At 38.6% G+C, this 16,547-nt stretch overlaps 1 protein-coding gene across 3 annotated transcripts in view; it reads right to left on the reverse strand.

The window, feature by feature from the left end:
* The window catches only part of LOC136834370 (uncharacterized), a 44,559-nt gene extending 32,861 nt beyond the window's left edge, over positions 1-11,698 (reverse strand). The window contains exons 1-3 of one of the 3 annotated variants that reach the window (XM_067096908.1): positions 11,435-11,698; positions 1,605-1,966; positions 81-228 (exon numbers count right to left, since the gene is read on the reverse strand). In XM_067096908.1, the coding sequence (XP_066953009.1) occupies positions 81-228; positions 1,605-1,966; positions 11,435-11,552 (628 nt within the window). In that variant the 5' untranslated portion in view covers positions 11,553-11,698. Of the gene's footprint in view, positions 1-80; positions 229-1,604; positions 3,273-11,434 lie in introns of all 3 variants that reach the window. The other 2 variants (XM_067096910.1, XM_067096909.1) reach the window with 2 other exon arrangements.
* Positions 11,699-16,547: the final 4,849 nt, after the last annotated feature.

Raw genomic sequence — 16,547 nt, forward strand, 5'->3', positions numbered from 1 at the left:
ATCAATTTCAGATCCATCTCCATTTTATTTCTTACACATGCATATATAAGCTTGTCCTTTTCAAAACAAATCCTACTTACTTTTGGTTTCCTTCTTAATGAGATTTGTCAGGAAAGAAAGAAGACTTGTTCTGAACTTTTTACTGGTACCCCACAGTTTTCTTATTGCTGACCTGTATAAACCTTGCTCTAAAAGCTTCACAACATCTGACCTGAGTGCATGAAGTTTCTGGAATAAAAGAAAAAATTGTAATTTTTGATACATTCAATTTCCTTATAAATAAAACTTGGATAAACTACGGTCTGTTATTCTCTCATTCTCATCATTATCTGCATTATACATCACACTTTTTCTTTGCGTGGTCTGACATTAAATGAGTTCTCTCCCCAATCTTCAGTCTTCTTCAGTTCTGTCTGAATTTCCTTCTGCTATATCTGCTTCACCACCTTCCCATGTTGAAGGCAGCCTCCTTTGCCCAGTCACAGCCACCAGGTCCTATCTTCAGCATGCAGTCTTACCCACCTTCCTTTTGTCCCTTTCTCAACACTGTTCAGTGGACTTTGCCAGTCTACAAGAAAACTCTCTCTTTCTGGCTTGGCTCCATTAGGCAACATCTTGGGCATACTCAAACATATCACAAGAAAACATTTCCTAGCTCAAGATCGAAGGCTATGCTCTTTCTTCATCACTAGCCTTCAAGGTCAGTCTGAAACTCTCTGCCATTCTTACAGCAGGAACTTGACATCGTCAGATTACCTCCTCAAAATTTTACCTATGATGTGTCACACTAGTTCTTTCACGTATACAGTCCAGTACTCATTAAGGCCGATAGTCACAGCAGGCCATGTTTTTTCGGCTGGATAAGATATGGGTCATTCAACCTCATCTCTTTCAAGTCATTACAAGCAACTATTTCACAAATGACTGCTTTACTTAGAGTTCCCTATTTACCATGACATCAAGGCTACACTCAGACATTCTGGGAGAAAATTAGATTTCTGATCTTCCTGACTCCCCTTCCTTTTATGTCATCATATCACTTGTCTCAGTCCTCTCCCTTCAAAGTGATACAGGCTATTTATGACTAATGGATTAGCAATAAAGAAATGATAATTTACGAATTAAAACACATTTGTAAAATCAACCCATTCCATTCCAACACATCAATTTTGGAGGTTGGCAAGGATGAAAGACACCTTGGAGAATGCTAAGAGGTGGTCTACGTGTGTGTAATGGGGTCTTTCTCTTTCAAGATTTAACAAGTAGGTATGACTGGAGAGCTGTTTACTCAGAAGCAAAGCTATTAATGATCAATGATTTATTATGTGAAAAACATGTTTTATTTTGTCAAAACTGTTTTTCTCATTTACAGTATGTTATTCACAGTAAAAACTATAATTGTACGATATCCACCCACTTGTGCCCGAGATCTTAGGGTATGAGAATGAGCAAGTTACCATATCAAGTCAAATTATAAACGCTACATTTCTAATGAAATCCAAACCATAAAAATAGTCATGATATAGGCAATATCATCATTAAAATGTAATTCAAACTGACAAAAGATAATCATAACATATAAAACAAACAAGTACACTACTCACAGATGAAGGGCGTGATACACCTGGCTGAGGCAAGTGATCATTATTCCCTGTGGAGTGATCTATGTCATCATCTTTTGCAGGTTCTGAGATCTCCCTCTCTGTAAATCCTTCAGACTTACTTTCCAAACAAGCTTCAAACTTTTGAACTTTAGCTGGTATTTCAGAGTTTTTACTTAACAACTTTCTCTTGAGGAATGGTACAAATGGCAACTGTTCATTCTTTTTAACAGGTTCTGTAAGGAGCTTCAAAGCTTCCTTTTTGGCTGCAGTGTAATTACTGAACACATTCCGACAAGAAAAACAAATGAACACAAGCTCTTTTTTCATAGGTGATATAGATATGTCGAGCATTTCCAGAAGTCCTGAAAAAGAAGATTGAAAAGTTAAAGGGGCAAAATACAGCTACCCTTGCAAACAATCCAAATACAGTATAGGTATTCACCAACAATATTTTTCATGGCCCCAAAGAAAGAAAAATGGAAGCGCCTGGTCCCAAAATTAGCAATATACCTTCTAGCCTTTTAAATGAATGAGCTATAAAAGTCAAGAAACACTAAAGCAGGAGAATTCCAAAGCTTAGACATGGAGGGAAAGAAAGCTAATGAATCAGGAAATTTGGGGATTACAAGTACTGATTTTCAATGAGTTAATGTGAGGAGGGGGTCAGATGGGTGTCACAAGCTATTTGCTATGAGATGGGGTTATCAAAAAGAAAAAAAGTTTCAAATTCATTCCTATCATGTAGTGAGACAAACACCTTATGCAAGAGCAGGGAAAATGAAGATTAACATTAAGCTTTAAAAGCTGGGACAAAGAAAAGAAAATATGGCATCTAAACAATAAAATCAGCTTTTAAAAGGAGATTTAACCATCCAAATGAAGATCATCTTTCCAGCACAAGTTTTGAAGCAATCTGAACACCCAAAACATTGCTAGACAAGAGAAGTTCAATTATATATTCATAAAAAATATCAGAGAAACTGATGAGAGAGAAGACACACAAACTGGCAGTGACTCTGTATTAGAAACTTAGAATCAGACTAACGTAAAAGCTCCACATTCCACTAAGCTCACATGATCAGATTTAACAGAAAAGGCAAGGGCAATCCCAATTGTGTGATCAACTTATGGTCTAAAAGATTTATGTATAGGAAACATGGAGGGTTGAATAATCAACAAAATCATGTATAAGATAAGAAGCAGACTGAACAACAAGATGAGATTTACAGTAATGAACTTAAATAAGCTTGAAATAAGTTTACAATGGGATGGAGTAAAGCCATAATCACAAAGTCTGGCAAACAGAGCCTTGTGACTCTGTCAAATGTACATGAGATACCAACAGTGAAAATGCATCACCCTCCAGAGTCCAACAAAAAAATATATGAAAGGTCACCAGTAGATCTTGCCTTACAAAGAAATACTATATCATAAATGCTGTGGTATGACAACAGGGGCAGGAATTGGATGCGCAGATGTTAAGGAAATGGCTGTTGATGAACAGCAGGTCTTCCTTCATGCACAAGCAATGCAGGGTCATCCACATCAATAGTTGGTATTGGTAACGGAGAGGCATCCCTGACTGCAGAGGCCAAGACATAGTGAGAGCTTCTGGGTCTTCTAACTCTGCTGGTGCCCAACAAGGCCAACCACTCTGCTTCAACATCACTATAACAAACATAGCACAACTCGGATGTAGATAAATGAGATCAAAATATCCAACACTTTGCAACAGGATACCCTGATAATTCCTAGGATCATAATCATCTAGTGCCAGCATAACAAGCTTGCAGTTAAGCCTGACACCACTGATTATTGGTTATCCCAGCTTCTAAAAAATGGTGAATATATAAAAGTTATCAGTGCATTAACAATGTGTACAGTACTGATGATTGTATATCTTCCGGTGTACAAAAAAGTAAGTCCTTTCATACCACAATTTCTCATTTCAGTGCTGAGCTTGAAAGAGAAATTACCAAATTTAGCAATTCTGGTTAGAGCAATTATCAGAAAGCTGGTTTGTTTAATCAATAACGAAAGCCTTTTACCAACATCCTGATTACACTATAGTTTACTGTATTCGAATAAACCATAAACTAAATTTATCCAGGAACCTACGATGAACACTCCAAAAGAAGTGTCCTTATTCTTGCAAAATGACATTTTTATAATAAAATAGTTTTATATATACTTACCAAGTAATTACATAGCTATTAGTTTCTATTAAACAGCAGCTAGAATTTTGAAATTCACAGTAGTGCTACTTTTGTTTTGGCTAGGCGAGTGACTCCGCCCACTTTCAGAGTAAGAGAGGAACCAGCTTAGCAAACGAGCTCAATATGTTTCTGCCTTCCAACCATGCGAGGGGAGGAGGGAGGGCTTTGATCATGTAATTAGGGCTTTGATCATGTACTTACTTGGTAAGTATATAAAAAACTTTATTTTATAATAAAAATGTCATTTTTATATAAGCTACTTACCAAGTAATTACATAACTGAATCCCACATTATAGCAGGTGGGATTCAGGGGTTATCTATCCTAATACATTAAAATTAGTAATGTAAAAGAAATAAAATCATTGCTAGCATTAGTTAAAATGCTCGCTGGTTCCTTACCTGTTGAGAGAGCTGCTACAGGAAAGTACTGCCTCTGGATGGCTCTCATCTCAACGCATAGTGGCGTGGCGGTGTAGCCAGGAGTCGCCTGCCACATAGTGGGATTCCTTTGTTGCAAGGGAGCGTCCGACTGCATACAAAGAATAAACAAGTTGCCCCTGCCCTGGGCACAGTACCAGAAAAACACAACCAGAGAATAAAATACAAAACACAATCGCCTATAGCCAAACGTTACAGCATACCATTACCCAACCATTATGGATAAAAATGGTGAGCACTCCAAATACCAAGCACCCGCAGGCTCCCCTACAACTCGATGCCATGAATCAAGGTGAAAAATAGGAAGGATGAAGGAAGCTTCCTACACTCCTTCTCCCAACACCATACCAGCAACTGAAAAAAGACCCAAGGCACTGCAACTTTCATAGACAGTTTCAATGTCACACAAATAATGGGCTGCAAACACCGATTTGCATTTCCAGAATGTTGTTTGTATAATAGAGGCAACAGACAAATTATGCCTAAGAGCCAGGTACGTGGCAACTGCCCTCACTTCATGCGCTTTGACTTTCACTATGGGCAACAAAACTTCGTCAATTTGAGAGTGCGCTTCTAATATTAAATCCTTAATGAAAAACGCCAAGGCTTTTTTCGAAAGAGGGTGAGAAAGATCCTTAACTGAGCACCAAAGGTTGCTCAACAGCCCATGGATCTTTTCCGTCCTCAGTAAATAGTATCTTAATGCCCTTACAGGATAAAGGGTCCTCTCTACTACCTCCAGACCTAGGATATCTATTAAACTTTTAATAATGAATGAGTGAGGCCACATTGAATGCCAACCGTCTGGAGGAGTCAACTAAACTGGAGAAGTCTCCCTGGGAGGAGGCAAGCGCTCCCATGGATGGAGCCTCTCTGGTCGCATACTGAAGATATCTTCTTTGCGATAGCCTAAATGGAGGGTAGTGAAAAGAGGCTCTTCCTTGCTCCCTCTTGCTTGAGAGCCAGTTCTCCACCCCACGGAGAGCTTTCTCAGCTGAGGAGGATAGTACCATTTTAGGAAGTCGTCTGATTATCCATCATGTATGTCGAACCTGGAGATGTCGGAGCTGCAAGAGAGAAGAAATCAGGAAAAGTCACCAGCAGAAAACTGAACAATGGGGCATACGCTGACAGAGGGGCAACAGAGTTCGCGTCTTCCTCATCCTCAGACGAGATTGGCGACAGATCCGCAACAGGCTTGGGGGCCAATGGCACTTTCTGAATTAAGCCCAGGATGTTATCCAATTTGTGCTGGATCGACTACACAGAAGGATCCAAAAGAGAGGGTGCCACTGTCCAAGCAGGAGCAGGTAGAACCAAAGAAGACATGGGTGCTGCCGAAAAAACAGACAAAATCGGGCGCTTGGAAGTGGAATTAGCCTTGGGTGCCAAAGAGGGGAACGGAGCCGACGGGCACTCGGGAACCAAAGAGCGCTTGGCAAAGAGGCACTCAGGAGACGATGGACACACACAAGATGAAGGGTGCTCGGAGGGAGCCACATCAGAAGAGGAACCATGAACCACTGGAGAAGGAAGATCTGGCGTCACTGGGTGCCTTGGCAACAAAGACGACTTCTCTGCCAACGAAAATGCAGGTAAAGCAGATTGAACAGGCGCTACAAGAACAGGAGTTGGGCGCATGGGCGCTAGAGAGCATTCCGACATCACTAACTGTCTCGGGAAGTTCTCCAAAGCAACAGATACACGCTTAGAAGACGAAGTTCTCGATGCCGAGGAGCGTTTCTGAGAGGTAGCGTGCTTAGAAGGTTGAGCTTGTCCCACTAATACTGGTTGACCCTGGGAGAAACGTTCTGGACTGTCCCAGAAGCTACAGGAAGGAAGATATTCTGGAGAAGCCTCTTTAACCTTCTTTACAGGAGCCGCAGAAGGTTGAGAAGCGCCCGCGGCATGTCTCTTCAGGGGACGAGATTCACCTTGCCATTGACGCCTAGGACTGGAATCACTGCTGGAAATACTAGAAGAAAGGCGATCCACTTCCATAGAGACACTTTTCCAGTGGCGCTCTGTCATAACCTGGGAATCGGCAACAGGTACAACTGAGGGGGCGACTGCCTGTGGGCAGACCCCACTGACCTCCCTTGGGCTGCCAGTTTGGCTCCTCCCAGGTTTAGGGGAGTTTGCCAGGGTCCTTGGCCTCGGAAAATCGGTGGGACAGACAGACACCTCCTCCACTAACACTTCCCTATCACCTTTCACATTCACTTTGTCCATTAGGACTTTAACAGAAGCACCAATCTTCTCCATCGTGTCAACGAGTAACCCAAACTTAAGGTTAATTCTCGATTCAAGGCTGGTAAGGAGGTCGGGATCGGGAGTAAGGGAGCCAGGGTGCGGAGTAATTGGTACAGATTGAGACATGGGATCAGGTGGAACAAAGGATAAAGAATTATCAGACAGAGATTTTGCCGACACCTGACTAGCTAAAGTCTTACTACTAGCTCTAGCCACTGCTTTTCTCTTTTTATCCCTGTCTAATTTTGTCAAATGACTATTTAAGGTTTTCTACATTTTAGGATCCCAAAACACACACTCATTACAGGTCAAATCAGGGGAACATATCTGACCCCTGCAAGAAGTCTATGAGTATGAGGGTCATGACAGGCTTTAGTCAGTCTTGTATTGCAGCCTTTACTGCAATACCTAACACTTTGAGAGCCCGAGTCGGACATGCTGACGAGTCGAGTCAAGGAAAATCCAAAAAATGTCAAAATCGTAATACGGCCTTAGGAGAAAACCTGACACTAACTAATTGTGCCGAAACGGCAACATAAAGTTTAACTTCTACCAATGATCCAAGATCAACAGAGAAGAGAAATTTCAAAAAAACCGCTGCAGCCAATCACTCGAACCACAGCCATCAGCCGGTGAAACATATTGAGCTCGCTTTGCTGCGCTGGTTCCTCCCTTTACCCTGGAAAGTGGGCAGGGGTCACTCCTAGCCAAAATAAAAGTAGTAATTACAGCGAATTTCAAAATTTAGCTGCCGGTTAGAAACTAATACCTAGGGTAATTACTTGGTATGTAGCTTATATAAAAACATGATTTGCATCTAGTACAAGTTGTGGACAACACAGACGCAAGAATCAATCATCCTTTATCCTAACTTTGGAGTAAAAACATTTGCAGCTCAATTACAAAAATAATTAGGGGTGATATACTTGTAGTTGGAGACACTGACTGGAGGACTGGAGATCATTCCTCAATCTCATTAAATATGTTTCTTTAAACTTTAGAGGATGATGATTTTACCCATTTGACTAAAGAACCAACATGATGAAATACAATTTTGGACCGAGTATTACCATCAACGGTAATCATGATATGAGTTTTGGCATATCTATTTTGAACCTTTCTAAACCAAGATCGCAGAACGACAGATGTCACCCGAATTATGTTCCAAGAAATGTGAGAAAAGTTTAATTACACTAGAAGGGTCAATAGCCTATGTAGATTATAGCTTAGAAATAAAATTCTAATGTTGACTAACATCACTCTAATTAATCTGTGCAAAATCACATCTGAATATTGGTTAGGATAAATATGTTCTAATTAAAAGGCTTACAACTAACCAGACTACAAAAAAAAAATTAGAAATACTGTACATTTTTTCTAAGAGCAGAACCACAAAATTAAATGCAGATTTAGAAACTTTTTTAATGGCAAAAAGAAAATATTTAAACAAGGTTAATGGGGCTAATGTATACAGTATGGTAATAAAAAAAAGCTGAGAAGATACCGAGTAACCCACAGAAATTCTGCAGGTATACATTTTTCAAATAATTCACCAACAACTGATTTATTTGATTAAGGAGGTCCCCAAGGAAACACATAAATTCACTCTAGCCCTTATGTCACAAGAATTAGGATTTCTGTGCAAATGTGTTGGTGTACCATATATGTATGTATCATTTGTAATGTGGGGTTGGTTGATATGCCTATGTGACTATCTGGGGATGTGAACCAATAAGCTTAGAATGATCTCACCTAATCAGCATGTCGTCGTCTTCTTCTTTCGATGTTATTAGTCCCACTGTATAGCAGGGTCGGCCACTCAAATCAACTTTCTCCATCTCTTTCTATTCCTTGCATCTTCTTCCCCCATTCCCACCTCACCCATATCCCTCCTCACCACATCCATCTATCTGATCCGCTGATGCCCCACACTCCTCCTCCCCATCATTGGCATGTTCTTAGCTTTCTTGATTGGTTCCACCTCCTCTCTTCTTTTTTATGAGGCCATAGTATCTCAGACAAGCTTCCCTAGCCTTCTTTACATTACATATACTACACAGTCTTCTTATATTTTGACTCTCCCTCCTTTCCAACACTTTAGTGATATTCCAGCAATCCATCTCACCATCCTTACTTCTTTCCAAAAGTCCCTTCTCTTTCCTCTTAAGTGCCGAAGTTTCTGCCCCATACAATAGTACGGGCCTGATAACTGTCTCATAAATCTCCATTTTGAGCCTTAATGGCATTTTCTTGTCTAAAACAAGCCCAGTTACTTCTTTCCATTTTCACCATGCTTCTTTTACTCTCTGTCTCACTGCTTTCTTAGTATCTCCCTCCTCTGTTATTAATGACCCCAAGTAATTAAACTCATCGTTCCGGTTTAGAACTGTACCATCTTCTACTTGAATGTTTACTTCTTCATGTCCTTCTTTACTAATAATCATTAGCTCTGTCTTTCCAATGTTCACTTTCAATCCTTTCTTTTATAGGGCTCATTTGCATGCTAAAGACCTTTCTTGCAGTTCTTCTGTGTCTGCTATAATAACTAATTCATCAGCAAACATCAGTTCCAACAGTTCTTCGTTGTTCCTTAATTCTGATGCCAAAGTGTCTATAACGACAAGGAACAAGATTGGACTCAGAGCTGATCCCTGATGGAGGCCAACCTCCACAAGGAATGCCTCAGTCTCCCCATATTTTGTCTGTACAATGGTTCTTGCCCCCTCATACATCATCTTCACTAACCTTACCAACTTCTCTGGTACTCCTCCCTTTCTCAAACACAAATAAACTACTCTTCTTGGTACCCTGTCATATGCCTTTTCAAGATCCACAAAACCTGTAAACTTTCCTGTTTCCTTCTGAATAATTCTATTGGACTTGTCTTACTTTAAAAACAGCATCCACTGTGCTCTTTCCTTTCACAAACCCAAACTGCTGCTCATGTATGTCTGTCAACTCTCTCAACCTTCCCTCTACTATTCTTTCTAGCTTCTTGAATACTGTACATGCTCCAAAAGCTTTATTCCTTTCTAGTTCCCACAGTTTAACAGGTCTCCTTTTTGTTTACAATATACATATTAATCATCCAACTATTGTTCCAGTCGCTTGGCATTTCCCCTACATCCAAGATCTTGTCCAATAGTGTATGCAGCCACTCTTTACCTAGACTTCCCAATGCTTTAATCTCTTCTATTGTTACCTCTGACTTTCCTGCAGCTTTATTTACTTTTCCTTTCTTTTCAGCATTCTCGACTTCACTCTCTCTGACGTTTGCTATTGGTCCTCCTACTGGAGGAACATTTTCCAGTACTTCACACTCATTCTCAGTGTTTTATAATTGTGAAAAATATTCTTTCCACCTTCTTTTGACCTCTTCTTCCTCAATTAAGATATTTCCATTTTCATCTTTAATAATTCCTACCTCTCCTAAATCCTGCCTGTCTTTTCTTCTCGTTTCTGCAATTCTGCAATCTCACCTAATCAACATATAAACATTTTAAATTACTCTACATCAATTATTCTTTCTGTCTGAACATCCATAAGGTAAGCATTCCTTAAAATATAGGTCCATGTTTCATGCATTTGATGAGGCAATAATTTAGCCTAACATACTACCTATTAACCAAGAGCTAATCGGACAAGCACTAGTAAAAAAATATATATATATATTACTAAATTTAAAATTTAAGTCATACATCTGTATAACCGTCGTATTTCCATTACTTTCATGTCCCCACCAAAACTCGAAGGTAAAAGTTCGTTTCCGGTCCGAAATCCAATTCCACATGAGGGCTAATACTAAACAGTGATTCATCAACACTGTTACACTGTGTTTAGTACTAGCCCCTGGGGGGTCAAATGTATTTCGCCGTGTTTAGTACTAGCGCCTGGGGGATCAAATGTCCCTTCAAATATTTCACTTTGTTTCATTTTGGTTTTATGTACAGCCCTCCACAGGGATAATTCCTTCTCTGGCAGGCCCATGTATGTTTTCAAAATAAGGTGCTTCTTATATTTTGTCATTTTATTTCAGTGTATGTTTTCTCGTCAGTATCATAGCTCCTGCAGAATAGGAGAGTCTTTAGTTCCTTTTTAAATTTGCATTCTTCTTGTATGCTCTTCGCTTCAGGCAGTATTTTGTTGTATAGTCTTGGTGTGCAGTGTTCAAATGCTCTCTAGCCTTACTTGCAATTTGTTCTGGGTTCAAATAGCCTCTATGCTTCACTTGCATATCGGATTACAATATATATTCATTTTGGGTCTAAAGAAGCTTAAGTGCATTTTGCAAAACTGAAAATTTTAAAAAATCCTCAATTATTTACATGTATTTTATTTTTATTATGATAAATATTAGCTTGCGAGAATTATGTATGTATAATATTTTTTTTATTTTTTATAAAGATTTGAAAGATATAATAAAAAATCGAGTAGGGATGTTCGGACTGGAAACGAACATTATCCAAGTCAAATCCCCCTAAGAAAAACAATTCCAAACCATCAAAATATAGCCTAGACGGATTTGACTACTCTAGGCCTAACTTTAGTCACATCCCACAATGATAAACCACAATTCTGCTACCATGAACTCTGTTTTAGCCTATTACTACTAGCCTAGTATTCCCGGACTTCACCTTAACATTTACCTTTGTCCCTTTCCCCCCACAATAACCACTGCATATGGTACCTCAGACAAACCGGTGTTTACCTTGGCCTTCGGCCTCCAACCGTCACAGACCTTACTAGGCTGGGCTCAACTTGTCAACTTGCGATGGCCAAGATTTGTCCTTAGTCTGGGCTACTGGCATCCAATAAAGACATGCCTAAATTTACGAAGCTTTTTCAAGCATTTTAAAAACAAACTGCCTCATTCATGACATCGACACTTAACCATATAACGGAAAATACGAAGAACCACTGACCTGATTGCTCTACTACTTGTGAGGCTAAAGACGTCTTTATGTTGGTCGTACATGTCCCGAAACGGTCGAAGGGCAGGCCACACAAGGAACAGAAGTTATTTGATAGTGTGTCTGCCATTTTTTAACCAAAGGAAGGCCCGAAAACTACTTGCTACATGAATCGTCGGTCGGTGGCATCTCTGCGACCAACACAAACAACAAATAAACAATAACACAGTTGTGGACTTGTGTGGTTTTCGGGCCTCCCGATGCTCGACTTCGTTCTTTTAATAAATTTAACCAATCCCCTCCTTCATAATATTGAGTAATCAGATGTAATTGTGTTTTTAATTAGATATTAAGTAAGATCTTTTAACGAAATATATATATGTATGTATATATTTAACTTTCAATCAGCTGCGGGACCTTCGAGTGATAATCATACTCAATTAGATCAAAAGACAAATGACAGTTTATAAATCCTAAAAGAAAGTCATCATCTAGCTTTAGGGAGAGATTTTTTGTTTAAACTTTGACGAAAATGTCTGTGCAAGATTTGAAAGAAAGGGAACATGTTAGCTTGCTGGGTCTCTGTAAATAGAGAGACAAATAGAAAGCTTTAGTTGGTTCTGGATTGTCAATTAAACGATACAAGCAGAAAGATTTATTTTGAATTTAAACTGGGTTGTCTTTTCGTGGGAGTAAGACTGAGATACCTTTGTATATATGAAGAATTTCCTGACAACTCATTCATTTACAAGTTTTGAGGGTGAGGGCATAATAAAGAATTATACACCATCGCTTCCCAGTAAGGAGTTTCATTGTTATAGAAAAACACTAACATTGTCTTTTATGTTATCATAGTTATTTTATAAGATTGCCTCGACGTTTTCTCAGATGAAAATTAGTGTACTTCTGATTGTGATTAACCTTCACAGTGTCATCAACACTGAGTTTTCTGTTTATGCATCTCAGACGTAATTTTATAGATATCAATGTTCGCATATTGATACGCATGTATTAGACGAGTCTGTCAAACTGCCTTTAAGTCGTATCTAATGATATATGTAAGAACTTATTTAGATACTGTCAGTTTGTATCACCAGCTGATTTCCATTACCTTCAAGGTCTGGGCTCTGTGGCATTCATGTAGGTGTTGTCACAGACTGCCAGTAAATTACTTGGTTATTTATTTATTTATTTATTTACTTATTATTATTATTATTATTATTATTATTATTATTATTATTATTATTATTATTATTCAAGTAGATGAAACCTATTCACATGGAACAAGCCCACAGCAGCCATTGACTTGAAATTCAAGCTTCCAAAGAATAGGGTATTCATTAGGAAGGAGTAAGAGGAAGTAAAGGGAAAAGACTTGCCAAATTTTGGAACCACCGCCTTTGCGTTAAGAAAAAGATATGTATAGAATAGGGAATTTCAGCTTGATACAGAGTAATCCAGACAGTTTCTTTTCGAATCTTATGTCTATTTCAAACATCGTGGGTCAGCCACAGAGCAGAAGGGCCTGACTGTATCCGCTAGTACTATTGCAGCACTAGTGACCAGAAGATCATTAAAAATTTTAAGAAAAACATAGAAGTGTCATAGAATATTTTCTGACTATAATTACTGGCTGATGTTTGGGTTTTGGCAATTTTATTCATACTAATGTGAGTTCGCGGTCGGCTATTTCGCAATGCTCAAACGTCTGGGCTGTCATTTCTGGTCGATTGGTTCCGTCAATAACGAGCAGTTTGGCGATAGTGGAAGGAAATTTTCGTGGGTTCTCTTATTAACTGTGACGTTTTATTTCTGATAAAGATACTGCCCAATATATCTGTAACAAGCAAATATTCATTCAATTTAGCCAGTACAAAAAGTTGTTAATTCTTGAATCTTAGGTTATACACACTTTTTTTTTTAACAAGTCAAAAGTTTTTTTTTAAATACACAAGGATGACGATGTAGTTCCTGGGATATAAGAGAGAAGCTGACGACATAATAAATGAACCTGCTTGAATTATTTGTAGCTATTTAGATGCATTTAGTTAATTCCTCACACGTACAGTGTCGCGCAAATAAAAATCCTTTTTGTTTGAACTTAGAATTATGCATCGAGGAAAAAATCTGTCCTTGATTATACAGCTACAGAAAAAAAGTCTGTTTAGAGTTAGAAAAGCTGAATGCAACAAGCTCAAGGGTTCCTATAGGTAAAGCAGCATACCCACTTTGTACTTCTGATTTTTCAGCTACTCAGCTGCATGATTAGGATGGTCATTCCATAATTTAGTCACAGACTGGGCAAATCTGAAAAAAGGCAATCTATCAGAATTAGCTGGAAATCTAAGATCTGAATGTAAAGCCAAGTAAGCTACGAAACGGACGAGTCTTTTCATCGTAGGCATTCGGGTATTACCCAGCGTAGTGGTGGGCGATACTATTTTTTTTTTTTTATCATGTCAAGATTAACGAACCCACTCGCAGCAGGTTCGCTATTCTTTACAAGGAGATTATTGGGTTCGTTATTCTTTACATGGGAACAATCGGATTCGCTGTTCTAGGCATGAACACTTCGGTACCAGACATTTAATACCCCAGGGGCTGGTAATAAACAAGGCGAAATACATTTGACTCATCAGGACTATATTGAACACGGCGAAACAGTGTAGATGAATCACTGTTTCGCCGTGTTAGTACTAGCCCTCATGTGGAGTTGGAGTTCGACCGGAAAGGGTTGGCCATTCCCTTACCCTGGGATCATTGTCTGCTGTTCTTGACATGGTGATGTTGGGGTCGCTAATCTTGGCATGATGCTTTTTTTTTGTAACCACGATTACTGATTACTTTTGAGAAAATAATCGATTAGTAATCGATTACTCGACCAATTACTGGAATTTTGTATGTTTTACATTTGAAAGCTCTACTCTAGCTCTACTTCTATACTCTACCTTATTGCAGAACCCTCTGAGTATTATTGATTCTCACTCTTCTCCAATTCCTGATTCTTTTTTCTCGACTGATTCGAAAGTTTATTCAGTGGAATAACATGAATAATTCATTATGATTATTTTCTTTATTGCGATAAAACTCAGTGTATACACACACGCGCGCGCGCATATATATATATATATATATATATATATATATATATATATATATATATATATATATATATATATATATATATATATATATATATATATATATATATATATATATATATATATATATATATATATAATTAAACTTAAAACTTTTGTTGTTTACTCAGGATTTATGTAAATGTAATAACCTAGAGTATTAGCTAAAATATATTAAGCAGAAACCCGCCTGTGTGTCACAGGTGATTTTCCCGTGACATTAAGTATACCTTAGTTTTACCAGACCACTGAGCTGATTACCAGCTCTCCGAGGGCTGGCCCGTAGGATTAGACTAATTTTACGTGGCTAAGAACCAATTGGTTACCTAGCAACGGGACCTACAGCATATTGTGGAACCCGAACCACATTATAACGAGAAATGAATTTCTGTCACCAGAAATAAATTCCTCTAATTTTTCATTAGCCGGTCGGAGACTCGAACTCGGGCCTAGCGAGTGCTAGCCGACAACTCTACCGACTCTTCCAACGAAGAACTTTCCGTGTCATTAATCATATAAGTTACAAATAGATTAATGAATTTTCATACACCACATTAATTTTCCTCGTAGCTGGATCGGAGACTCTGACGTCTTCACCAGGATGCATTTGGTACTTACACTTAGTGTGGATGAGTTTTGGGGGGAAGTGATGATTACAAAAAATCTCCTGCGTTCTCCCTAAATGGGATGACGTACCCCCTAAAATTCAGTTGCCATTTTTGAGGGGATATTTTGAATCCACATTCCTTTGTTATCTCGTGTCTTCTTTATTCCATTAGAATTTCCTACAGACGTCAATCACTGTCTCCAGGATTGGGTCCCTCAATGGGGACATATTATCTTCAAGTATAGAAGAAATTCATGATAAATGGGGAAAAGTGGCGTAAGTGCGTCTTCACGCTGTATAACAGTGTCGCCAAAAAAAAAAAAAAATAGGACCGACTCAGGAATAGAGAGAGAGAGAGAGAGAGAGAGAGAGAGAGAGAGAGAGAGAGAGAAGAAAAACACAAAACATAAATAAAATTTTCCTTTTCGTGGTTTTATAATTAATCTTACAGCAATAATTTAAAGATATTAGGGAAGGACGATGAATCAGTTCGTCAATAACCAATATTAATTAGATGAGTTACTTTCTACCGTCACAATGGTTACAAGATAAATGATAAAAGCAAGTTTGTATTTTTAACAATTTGGAACAATTACTATTGTGGGTTGAAGAACGCAAAGCATGACCATCTTATTTTATTTAAAACGTTTTCTTTCATTATTACTTTCCCGAAGAACAATTTTCTGATAAGTTATGTCAATAGCAGAAACAAATCTTGTAGTTACCGTTCTCCTAATCGATTACAGAAAAAAAGAAATCGATTACAATATTTTTCGTTGGTAACTGAAGTAATCGATTACACCCCACCATACCCAACAGACGTCAAAAGGCTTCAGTTATAGAAACAATTTGGGAGCTGATAAACAGTATTTTTAAAAATATACATAAAGAAAAGATATGCCTTTTGGGTCTGCAACTCCGTAAGCAACAAGATCAAGTAAAAAACTGTTAATTTGATGAGACTATAAAGCTGAAGAAGTCAGTTTAGCATACTATAAAGAGTGTCTCCAGGGGCGTCATTTCAGATTTTTGATGGGGGGCGCAAAGGGGTCTCAATGAGCTGCTTTGAGCCTAATCACCTGGTTTTTTATTTCTGAGCTATTTTATGTGCTTTTTGAAGCACATAAAATAGATAGATAGAAAGATATAACTTAATGTGATGACATTTGAATTTCGGTAGGAATAGAAAACCAGCTGCTGTTACTTCTTGGGGCTTGGTGGGGTGAGGGGGCAAGATGAGGCTGGGGGAATCTTGAGTCTTGGGGGGCAGTTGGCGCCCCCCCTAAATGACGCCTCTGAATGTCTCACGACCCAGCTTCATGTCAAGTACGTCATCCACAGTACTGACCTAAATTCTTACACCATACCGTTAGATTCT

This window comes from Macrobrachium rosenbergii, chromosome 53 (genome assembly GCF_040412425.1).
Source record: "Macrobrachium rosenbergii isolate ZJJX-2024 chromosome 53, ASM4041242v1, whole genome shotgun sequence".
NCBI classification, from domain to species: Eukaryota; Metazoa; Arthropoda; class Malacostraca; order Decapoda; family Palaemonidae; genus Macrobrachium; species Macrobrachium rosenbergii.